The sequence below is a fragment of the Sinocyclocheilus rhinocerous genome, unplaced genomic scaffold (assembly GCF_001515625.1).
Source record: "Sinocyclocheilus rhinocerous isolate Xijiao unplaced genomic scaffold, SAMN03320098_v1.1 scaffold1012, whole genome shotgun sequence".
In the NCBI taxonomy this organism is placed as follows: domain Eukaryota; kingdom Metazoa; phylum Chordata; class Actinopteri; order Cypriniformes; family Cyprinidae; genus Sinocyclocheilus; species Sinocyclocheilus rhinocerous.
Window position 1 is genome coordinate 765,966 of NW_015640039.1, and position 12,205 is coordinate 778,170.

The 12,205-nt window shown below is 41.3% G+C and overlaps 1 protein-coding gene across 1 annotated transcript; it reads left to right on the forward strand.

The window, feature by feature from the left end:
• Window positions 1-4,628: 4,628 nt before the first annotated feature.
• On the forward strand, window positions 4,629-12,199 carry LOC107752292 (uncharacterized). Its single transcript, XM_016568230.1, has 7 exons — window positions 4,629-4,861; window positions 5,648-5,762; window positions 5,918-6,093; window positions 6,236-6,381; window positions 9,011-9,161; window positions 10,218-10,330; window positions 11,044-12,199. Exons 1-7 carry the CDS (start codon window positions 4,798-4,800, stop codon window positions 11,923-11,925), a joined length of 1,647 nt encoding a protein of 548 aa, XP_016423716.1. The 5' UTR covers window positions 4,629-4,797; the 3' UTR covers window positions 11,926-12,199.
• The last annotated feature ends 6 nt before the right edge of the window (window positions 12,200-12,205 follow it).

Below are 12,205 nucleotides of genomic sequence, written 5' to 3' on the forward strand. Positions count from 1 at the left end.
TTGCAACCAGGTTCCCTGAGAAGGGGAACAACTATGTCTTATTGCCATGCCTCAGGCTTGTCTGTACATCTCAGAACAACACATTCTCACTCCCAACTCGTCACATATTGACGCTTGGTCAGGGCCCTTTGGCGTCACTTTTTGACGCACACCCCTATAGCATCATTTTTCGACGTGCAGGGTCCTCATTGCTTTAAATAAGAAACCATTGGCAACAATATGCCGACGTGAAAGGCACTGGGAATTTTATCCTCATGATTAAATTATAATTGGGTAATAATATTGCCATTATTGCATATATGTTGGGGTGTGCTTTTTCAATGTAACAGTCACAACAATTTAATTTACATTTCACTATTTATACATATATGAGCATGTAACCCAAACACTGCCCCTAAACCTACCATTTGTCAATAAAACACAAGATATAACAGGCAGGTACGACTCCAGTCATAATTTATAACAAAAAAAAAAGAAAAGTCTTCCGAGGAAAAACAATTGATTTGTGAGAGGGATAAATTTGATCACCGTGTCTGTCCGCCGTAAAGCTCAATATTGTTTGCAGTCTGTGCGCAAATTCAAAAACTGTCGCCAAAGGAAGCCATAGGTCAACCTTGGTTGTGAAATGCCATTGGCTCTTGTGTGTCTCGTGACCGATTGCGTCATGCTAAAGTACAGGAGTATGTTTTTAAATGAGATGTAATTTTAATAATAATAATAATTTATGCATTTAGCAGACGCTTTTATCCAAAGCGACTTACAGTGCATTCAGGGTGTACATTTTTTTTTTACCAGTATGTGTGTTCACTGGGAATCAAACCCACAACCTTTTGCGCTGCTAATGCAATGCTCTACCACTCTACCACTGAACACCTTTATTTAACATATTATTCTCTTTCGTCTCAGACTTCGATGTGCATTCACGACAGTACCATGAAAGAGAAGAATTGTTGAATAAACTCGTTATTTTTGTTTTCTTTGTGCACAAAAAGTAGCAGCAAATAAGAATGAGACTCTATTGTGCTTGACAATGTTGACCATTTTTATTTTTCTATTCCTTGTTTTTTGAAAAGCAGCAGTGAAACAATGGAAACACCATGAAACTAGTCTGAAAACACCAGCACATTTTACCAAAGTTAAAAATGAAACCCAGTGATGAGCAAAATTCAAATACACTTCCTTATGTAACACAGCGCTGGGCAACTAAAGCAAAACATTTTAACATTATGAAATAGAAATCCCCAAATAATGTATTTTTTTAACTTTGCTAGTTTGGGTTATTTTTCAGTGCTGTGTATTTTCTGTTGAGAAGAGGGGTCAGAGATCTTCCAGATAGCCAAGGCAGCAATCTGCACCTCGTGTCAAATTATTTTAATCTGGGTCAATCAATGTTCTAGTAACAGAGTTAAAATTCAACTTCATTCAGTGAACCTTCTCAGAGAGGCCATGTGATGATCTCAGTGTGATTTGTACTCTCGAGGGAGATCTGAGTAGTATGTGCATTTTGAGTCTAAATATAGACACATGCCCTAGATATTGTGAATCCTCAGTATGTGATTCATCCTGAGTTTGACCTATTTACATACATACATACATACATACATAAAAAAACATAATCCAAACAAACACTATTTATTTATGTATTTTTATTTTTCAAATCATTAAAATTATTTTATTTTGAAAAACGGTGGCTGAGCATGCATGAGCAGACTGTTGCTATTTATGGTTTTGCTTGGTGAGATGATTATGTTTAATAAAATGCACACTGGCTATAATAAGATCATAATTAGATGACCAAATAATTTAGAAACAGGGCTGTAATATGTCTAGCTGCAAAATAGCTTTTCCCCCAAAGAATACTTGTTAAGTGAGTTTTGTGTCATCATGTTTCATGTGATTCAGCCTTAGATCAGGTGTGTGAAAGTCCTTTTGTAAGAACACTGATCTTGGACCAGCCTTTGATTTTCAAATAGTGAAGAACATAACTTCATATGGTCAAAGGCAACTGATTCTAGATGATCAGTTTCACTATAAATGTGTCTCCAGGCCTGGGTGAGGGTGTGGGTATGAGCTGGATGGATTACCACACGACTTTTCAGATCTTTATCTAATGGGAAAGTGAAACATGCAGACAGAGTGAGTCAAATTGGCAGCTTTCTTATGCAAAATGTCCTTCTCTGCTGAAAAATAATGATTTAGACATAATTTATAATAGAATAAATGAATGGAGGTTAATACAACAATATTTTAAATTTGCTTTTTAATATATATATATATATATATATATGTACACTGAACAAAATTATAAACGCAACACTTTTGTTTTTGCCCCCATTTTTCATGAGCTGAACTCAAAGATCTAAGACTTTTTCTATGTACACAAAAGGCCTATTTCTCTCAAATATTGTTCACAAATCTGTCTAAATCTGTGTTAGTGAGCACTTCTCCTTTGCCGAGATAATCCATCCACCTCACAGGTGTGGCATATCAAGATGCTGATTAGACAGCATGATTATTGCACAGGTGTGCCTTAGGCTGGCCACAATAAAAGGCCACTCTAAAATGTGCAATTTTAGTGTATTGGGGGGTCCGGGGGGTCCGAAAACCAGTCAGTATCTGGTGTGACCACCATTTGCCTCACGCAGTGCAGCACATCTCCTTCGCATAGAGTTGATCAGACTGTTGATTGTGGCCAGTGGAATGTTGGTCCACAATGGCTGTGCGAAGTTGCTGGATATTGTCAGGAACTGGAACACGCTGTCGTATACGCCGATCCAGAGCATCCCAAACATGCTCAATGGGTGACATGTCCGGTGAGTATGCTGGCCATGCAAGAACTGGGATGTTTTCAGCTTCCAGGAATTGTGTACAGATCCTTGCAACATGGGGCCGTGCATTATCATGCTGCAACATGAGGTGATGGTCGTGGATGAATGGCATAACAATGGGCCTCAGGATCTCGTCACGGTATCTCTGTGCATTCAAAATGCCATCAATAAAATGCACCTGTGTTCGTTGTCCATAACATACGCCTGCCCATACCATAACCCCACCTCCACCATGGGCCACTCGATCCACAACGTTGATATCAGCAAACCGCTCACCCACACGACACCATACACGCTGTCTGCCATCTACCCTGTATAATGAAAACCGGGATTCATCCGTGATGAGAACACCTCTCCAAAGTGCCAGACGCCATCGAATGTTAGCATTTGCCCACTCAAGTCGGTTATGACGACGAACTGCAGTCAGGTCGAGATCCCAATGAGGACGACTAGCATGCAGATGAGCTTCCCTGAGACGGTTTCTGACAGTTTGTGTAGAAATTCTTTGGTTATGCAAACCGATTGTTGCAGCAGCTGTCTGGGTGGCTGGTCTCAGACGATCTTGGAGGTGAAGATGCTGGATGTGGAGGTCCTGGGCTGGTGTGGTTACAAGTGGTCTGCGGTTGTGAGGCCGGTTGGATGTACTGCCAAATTCTCTGAAACGCCTTTGGAGACGGCTTATGGTAGAGAAATGAACATTCAATTCACAGGCAACAGCTCTGGAGGACATTCCTGCATATCACTTCTCTTCTCTGTCTACATGGGGTCACTAGGTTCTGTCATTCAGAAACATGGCTTTTCATATCACTGCTATGCTGATGACACTCAACTCTACCTCTCATTCCATCCTGATGATCCGACGATAGCTGCTCGCATCTCAGCTTGTCTAACAGACATTTCTTGCTGGATTATATATATATATATATATATATTATATATCTTAGTAACACTAAGGATAACTTTGTGTGTGTTTGTATATATGTATATATTTATATATTTATTTTATACTTTAAAAACATAATTATAAAAAAGTCTAACTAATTGATGTTAATGCAACAAAACCTGAAAATGCACAGAAAATCATAATATATGCAACCGCTCAGTCCTCTTCTCAGAACTTGATTACAAATTCCAACCACACCCCGCCAAATGTCAAAGTTGGTTTTCTGTACTCAGAAAAATAATTCTGCAAACAATAGATGCGTGGAAGATAGTCAATCGAATGAGCAAAAATGCATAAAAATTATGTGCAATCACTGTACATGTATTACCACTAATACTTCAGGCGCAGATATGCATGCACACATGTGCATGTGGTCACCCGCTGATATGCAAACATATCTGTAGTTCAGTATTGAGAAACACCAGTTTTTTTATAGATTAGAAAATGTGTAAATCACAAACAGTAAGAACATAATGAGCTATTACTAACAAAAAATTCCTTTGTAAATACCAAGAACAAACATGATAACTCTGGTACTCTCCCTAATTAATCTGTACATTGGTATGTCCCTTTACATTGGGAATAGTATTTATAGATAATAGATTCACACATACAGAGTAGATTTTTTATGTTCTTTGTGTACATGTTCACGTACATGGCTACAGTTTGCACTTGATGGTATGTTTATAACCGCAAAAGTGAGAGAGAAAAAAACATAGCTTTCTCAGAGTGGGGAAAATACTGTATCTGCCATCACGGAAGACTGACTAGAGCAAAACAGAGAGAGGGGAAGTTCACAGTGCAAATACATAGAGAGCCAGTCAACCACTCAACCTCACATTCACATGAGAGAGAGACGTGCGGACGGAACTGAATAGTAACTGAACATTGAGCTGGCTCTGTTAGAACGGTTATTTAGTTATCAGGAACAGTGCATGCTGACATTGAGTTTTTATGTGTTTGTTTGTTTGGAACTGGACTGGAATCAGGATTTAATATTGGATATGATGCTCAACTGACATAAACATGGATTGGACTTCATGGATTTCTTTTTTGGTCATGTTAATAAACGCCCCAGTTTACATAGGAGGTAAGATTTTTTTTTTTAAGCTTATTCTTAATTTTGCTAGGTGACTCTCTCTCTCTCTCTCTCTCTAGATGATAACAATGTATTTTACTGGATAATAATATAAATCATTTATATAAAATAATATTTGTACATTTACATTACATATTCATAAAAAGATAGTATAGACAATACTGAAAAAAAACCCATAGTAAATACAAAGTGCAAGTGGGCGCTTGACTTGAAGTCCTCGGTTTCTGCCACCGTGATGACGTGAGTGATGTAAATTCCTCACCAAATTTGGACGCCCGCTTTTTTTTTTTAATGTATTAATTTATCTCTTTATTTGACAAGGATAACGATATCCGACTCCAGTGAATATCGTCAGGTTCCTCAGATGTTAAAACAGACCTTTATTCCTTGTTAAAACCACCAGAGAAAATGCAGTTAGAGAAAACACCAATTTGTATAATTGTTTTACTCAACTAATTAACCCCGGTCTTCGCCAATACATTGTATTTTACATCGTGTAAGTACTTTTTGGTTTTGGTTGGCAGTTTGCTTGATAAAGTAGATATTCATATTAGTAAAATGACTAAAAAAAAAGGTGTTTTCATGTCAGCTACACCTGAAATGTACAGCTGATCAGGATTTATTCACAGTAAATATAATACCTCAAGTGTGATACACTTTAGCTTTGACTGGAACAAGTGCAAATAAACCACTTCTCTGTTGGGAAGAGAAGATAATTGGTTCAAAGTATGGGAAAGTCTGTAGATAATTCTGATAATTTTCCTCTTTTTCTCACAGGTGAACCACTGGAATTAAATGTGACGTTAGACATATGGGAGGGAAATGTAACTGTGCTCTGGGATCCCCCTAAAGGAGCCCCCGTATATGCCCTTTATCAAGTAAAGACAGCACTGTAAGCAGACATTTTGCCTTACTATCCACCAAACAGTATAAAACTATGTATATGTTCTCAGTTACCGAAAATATAATTTTAGTTTTTGTCCACCTTTTTGCTTGAATGAAATTTACAATACTCCAAAGCTAATCTACTTGTCTTTTTGTTGATAGATATATGCATCCTAATGCTGAATGGGACATTGTGACAGAGTGTAACATGACTACAGAAACTAGATGTGAGCTTGGGAACTTTTTATACAAACCGTTAATGAAAATAAAGATTGGACTGTTTAAAGGAAATTACAACTTTTCCTGGTCAGCAGCAAGACGAATTCGTTTATTTAAGAGTAAGTATTCGCAGGACTACTATTTACCAAAAAAGTGTAATAAATACAGTTAATACTACTTTCTTTTAAGTATAAAGAACATCCTGTTTTACTGTCTACAGGTTGTACATTTGGTAATGATGATCTTCCTTCCATGTTTTAGGCAAATTGTTGGCTCCAGAGTTTGACCTGTCTTCCTCCCCTAATACGGTGAAGGTTAAGATTTATAGAAAGCCATTTCTCAATGATCTTTTTGAATATGGATCAATTTACTCTGTCATTCTGTACCCAAAAGGACAGGAGAGTCAGGTTGGTTTTTAGTGGACTACCCCAAAATTGTTTCTGACAAAGTGTCTTTGCAATAAATGAACATCTCAAGGTTATGTATGTAACCATAGTTCCCCGAAGGGAACGAGACGCTGCGTTGAACACTTTAGGAACGCCCCCGGCGAGACCACATTCTGAAGCATGTGGGAAATCAGTCTAATAGAGAAGCGAGACATCACAAGCTGGGTGACGTGAGCAACCAGGAAGCATAAAGGCACATCCGGCAAGCACACATGTTAGCTTCTGCGGAAGTGAGCGCCTGCAGGGACGCAGGGTGTATGACAGGGAGACGCAGCGTCTCGTTCCCTTTGGGGAACCATGGTTACATACGTAACTTCGAGACGTTCCCTTTCAGGAACTCAAGCTGCGTCGAACGCTTTGGGAATGAGAATACCCACTGCGCCATATGAGCAAGTCCCTGTCTGGTGTGTATCTGGCGAACACATCAAGACGAGAGAACTTGGGACCCTGGGGTAGATGTCAGGTCCAGGCTGTAGAAACGGATGAATATGTGTTATCAAACCTAAATCGTTTGATAGCGTGGCATAGTAGACGCAGATATGTGATCGGACACAATGCCCCCATCCTTCTTCGGAACATGTTCTATGGCCTCCTTCCTCAAGAGAGTTTCTACTTCTTGTTCCAATACCAGAGCCTGCTCGGGGCCCACTAACATAGGAATAACCCTGTTGAAGTGAGGTGGACGAGAACCGAACTGAATTCTGTAACCTCTCTCTACAGTGTGCAGGACCCATTGTGAGACATTTGGCAGAAGTTTCCACGCTGTCAGAAAGTCTACTAAGGGAACCAGTCTCTCGAGACTGGCCTCTGGTGTCACTAGAGGAGCCACTTCAGTGCCCTGAAGTGAATGACTGGCAGGGAACGACCAACCTGACTGCTCTAGCGCCCTCATCTGAGGGGATGAGCTTTCCCGTGCCGTACCATTGTCGGGTGGCAGCTGGGAAATTTGCTCGTCAGAGCACACTGAGCCCTGAAGCACCGGGGGGTGGCAGGGGTATCAGTGAAGCCCCCTGAGGGCACTGAGGAGGATCGGGCACCGTATACTGAGGTGCTCCCGCTCAGCAGTCCCAAAGCGCTGGAAACAGCGAGCGAGGAAGTGCTGGAATGCCGCCGCCTGCTTCTTTGCGTCCTGAAATCTCTCGATGACAGTATCGACTGTGCCGCCGAAGAGGCCAGAAGGCAATAACAGAGCATCCAGCAGGAAGAATCTGTCCTTATCCTGTAATTCAGACAGATTCAACCCCAGGTTCCGCTCCATGGCCACCAATGCTGCCATTGAACGGCCGATGGCTCTGGCCGTTTCTTTGGTGGCTCGGAGGGACAAATCTGTGGCCCGACGCAGTTCAGCTACCACGTTGGATTCGTCCTCCTCCCTGTCATCCAGGTTCTTGAGCAGGTCAGCCTGGTATGCTTGTAACACCGCCATGGTGTGCAAACATGCGCCTTACTGGCCTGGTGGGAAGCTTCGGGGCCTTCAGGGACGATGCTGAGGATGGGGAGAGATAACTCGCAAGTGTCTGCTCCACCGCCGGCATCGCCCCATAACCCTTCTCATTCAGCCCCACGATGAGTAGTTTGTGACAGTAGGGCTGAAGAGTCGGGATAAATATGGTTTCTCCAACGATCTTGACACCTCGGCATGGAGATCGGGGAAAAATGGAAGGCCCCGACGTGAAGGTTGTGATCCGGCTTTGAGAAAGCGCTTGTCCAGTTTGCTTTTGTGTCCTGTTTCTCAGCTGGCCAAACGATGTTGAGCTTGGCTACAGCGCGAGTCAAAACCTCCACTAGCTCCTCATACACAAGGGACTGCGGTGGCGAGTCCGCAGTTTCCTCCGTGTCGATGCTCATCACATTAGCCTCCTTGGAGGAAGATAGATGAAGCACCTGGCTCTCTATCCAGGGGGAAGAAACCGCGGTGCGGGCTTCCGATCTCTGAGAGGGAGTCGTGGATCTAGCGGGTGAGGAACGAGATAAGGATGAGCCCGTCTCGGATCCCTCCGCTAAATCCACTTGCGATCCCCACGATAACAGCCACCGCTGTGCCTTGGCAACAGCAAGCCGGACCCAGTAGGATCGCGAACCTGGCCGCTCTCACCGAACACGGCCAGGCAGGAGCGGATCAAACGGAGCGGGAGAAGCTCACAGTCATGGCAAGCACGGCCCCCTCGAGGGCTGCCCGTGCATGCTCCGCTTCCAAACAGACGAAGCACAAATCGTGTGTATGACTTGAAACGCCGTCCGTGCGCCACATTAGATTTACTTTTACACTTAGGCATTGCCTCGCTTTCTAACGGAGAAATACTTACTGACTGAAGTGCTTATGCAACACACATACACAGACGCGCTCGCTGAGGAGCAGACGCTAACATGTGCGCTTGCCAGATGCGCCTTTATGCTTCCTGGTTGCTCACGTCACACCGATCGTGACGTCTCGCCTCTCTATTGTACTGATTTCACACGTGCTTCAGAACGTGGTCTCGTCAGGGGACATTCCCAAAGTGTTCGACACAGCTCAAGTTCCTGAAGGAGACCTTGCTTGTTGTATTGCATGTCATTGCAATCTCTAAACCAGTGTTTTTTTCTGATGTAGACTTTAACAGTAATTGATGATGATGAAGATGGAGAGGTGGAGTTCACATCATTACCGTTATGGCAGGAGTATTGTATCCATGTGAAAGTGGAGATGACATCTAGTGATGTGAGCAACACTTCATTACCACGCTGCATATATCCATCAGCAGGTACTGAAGATCACATGGACACTAATTGAATAAATAAATCTATTTTTACAGAGGTCTCTCAAATAGAAGAATGTTCTGATGCTGTTTTTATATAATGGCAAAACAAAACATTAAAGGGATAGTTCACCCAAAAATGTAAATTATGTAATTAATTACTCACCCTCATGTCATTCCAAACCTGTAAGACCTTCGTTCATCTTCGGAACACAAATTAAGATATTTTTGATGAATTCCGAGAGGTCTCTGACCCTTGCATAGACAGCAAGGATCCTACCATGATCAAGGTCCAGCAAGGACATCGTTAAAATAATCCATGTGACATCAGTGGTTCAACCATAATTTTACGAAGCTACGAGAATACTTTTTGTGCGCAAAGAAAACAAAAATTACGACTTTATTCAACAATTCGTCTCCTCCACATCACCCTGGCGCCATTTTGGAGAGTATCCACTGAACATAAACAACGTATGCTGTTCTGTGTCAGCACCTCCACTCGGATATGTTGTTTACGCTATGATCTGAATGAAAACAATGTATCCATGTGGTGCTGCTGACACAGAACAGCATACGTTGTTTATGTTTAGTGGACACTCTCCAAAATGGACATGGAGGAGACAAATTGTTAAATAAAGTTGTTATTTTTGTTTTCTTTGCACACAAAAAGTACTCCCGTAGCTTCTTAAAATTATGGTTGAACCACTGATGTCACATGGATTATTTTAACGATGCCCTTGCTACATTTCTGGACCTTGATCATGGTAGGATCCTTGCTGTCTATGGGAGGGTCAGAGAGCTCTCGGAATTGATCAAAAATATCTTAATTTGTGTTCCAAAGATGAACAAAGGTCTTACAGGTTTGGAACGACATGACGTTTGGGTGAACTATCCCTTTAAAAGATGAATCAGTATTTATTTGATAAGTAGTATGTAGCACAAAATAAACCCCTTCAGGGTGATTCAAGACCCTTCGGTTATGTGTTTGGGTTTATTATTTCCTATGTATGTTTCTAAAATTATTTCTTTGTGAAATTTAAATCACTTTCTCTTGTTTGTCAGATGTGTCCCTGGTGATCACCATGGCCACCATTGGTGTAGTTGGAGTCATGTCTTTCTTCATGTTTGCAGTCTGTTTTTTCCTGAGGCGTCCTGGTAAAATGCCCGCTGTTCTGGTGAGTCAACTTGGGGATTTTAAAATAAATGCACTTTCATCAAAACCAAAAGTGCTAGAGCAAGCCAGTTTCAGACTCTTAAAAAAGGAATAAAGTGTAAGAAGAAAAGCTCAGTACTAACACATGTCATAAGTGTTGCTTCTCCTTTCGAGGAACAGCAGCAGAAAATGGAAATGCTGGGGATTTTTTATGTCTTGCGTATATATCATCTCAATGTTTGGTTTAAATGATAACACAATTCCATTCACAATGAAACTATTTTGACACTTTCTGGTTGACAAATAAATAAATACATTATATACAAATATATGTGTATACATATTTTGAAAAAAAAAAGTATCTTATGCTTAACAAGGCTGCATTTATTTGATAAAAAATACAGTAAAAATTGTAATATTGTGAAATATTTTTACAATTTAAAATACCAATTCAAATATAATTTGAATATTTTTTTTTAAATATAATTTGCTTCTGTGATGACAAAGCCAAATTTTAAGCAGCCATCACTGCAGTCTTTTCCATGTGATCCTTCAGAAATAATTGTACTATTCTGATTTGATGCTCAATAAACATTTTATCATTAGTAATTCTTAGTGTTATTCTTTAATGAATGCATCCCTGCTGAATAATAATATTATTTTTTTAAATAAATAAAATAAAATACTCTCCAAATATTTAATTAATTTTTATTATCTAATTTTTGTTTTCAACAGAAATCTGCTGTGAATGGATGGAACCCTATGAATGTCGGATTGATCCAAGTGGAAACAGTCACTGACAAGGGATGGCTCCTGACTAGCAACAAAATGGCGGGAAAGAGTAAAGCATTTGATGAGAACAAGGACCTTTTGGAGGAGGACAAAGAGAGAAGAGAGAGTACAGACAGCGGAGTGAGTGTCGGCCAGCAGCATTCGATTAAGAACCGAGGACCAGACGGACTTACGGGACAGGAAGACAGCGGCTGTGGCAGTCTGACAGGCACAGAGGACAGTCTCAGCAGTGGAAGAAGAAGCTTGGAAGAGCTCCCTTTTCTAGATGGTGAAGTAAATAGCATCAATGAAAGTGAAAGAAAAGAGGACAGTGGCTTGGGAATGGGAAACCAGGATGCTTCCGACAGTCTCAAGGGAATGGACGGTGACCTCCTGTCTGAGATAGTAGTAGTTGGGGATGGATATCGTAGTCAGAGTCCTTCAGCTGATGCTGAAAGTGAGGCCACCATCCCATGTGACGTAGATGCCAACATGGCTAGCCCTAGCAGTGGCTATCGGTCTGGTCATGTGACGTGCTTGTGTTCTAACGTTGAGACTTGCATGTGGTGCAATACCAGGAAGCTCCTAACAGACAGTGATTCATTGTCTCATGAGCAAACCAGCTGTACTTTCACAACCGATAATGACAATGACAGACCAAACTATTTGAAAAAATCACCTTTACAGTCTGTGAATGTATCAGGATTGGAAGATTCGTCCTTCCAGTCAGACGAGAACTGCGGCGAGTCGTCACTTTTTATCACCTGTCCACTACTTCTACAAGAGCCTTGCCAGCTGGACACTTTGTCTCTTAAATTAGGAGACGTAGAACTGACATTCACGTGAGATGTGACACTTTTTCATGATTGTGAAAGCACTGAACAAAGCGTATCTGCTTCTCCTCATGCTGTTTGTCCAGCTGGCGTTTATTTCTCGTTTAGAGCGGCAGCAGAGAGATGCTAAATATGGCTGTGTCGCTGATACTGGGCTATCAGAATTGGGGCTGACCCTCTGTGACTTCCTGCATGCATCAGGTCATAATTTTGCCCATATGCTGACTATAGAGGAGACATTCAAGCTACTACTTGAGTGACCAAGAGTGAGATACTATCAGAATATGATGACA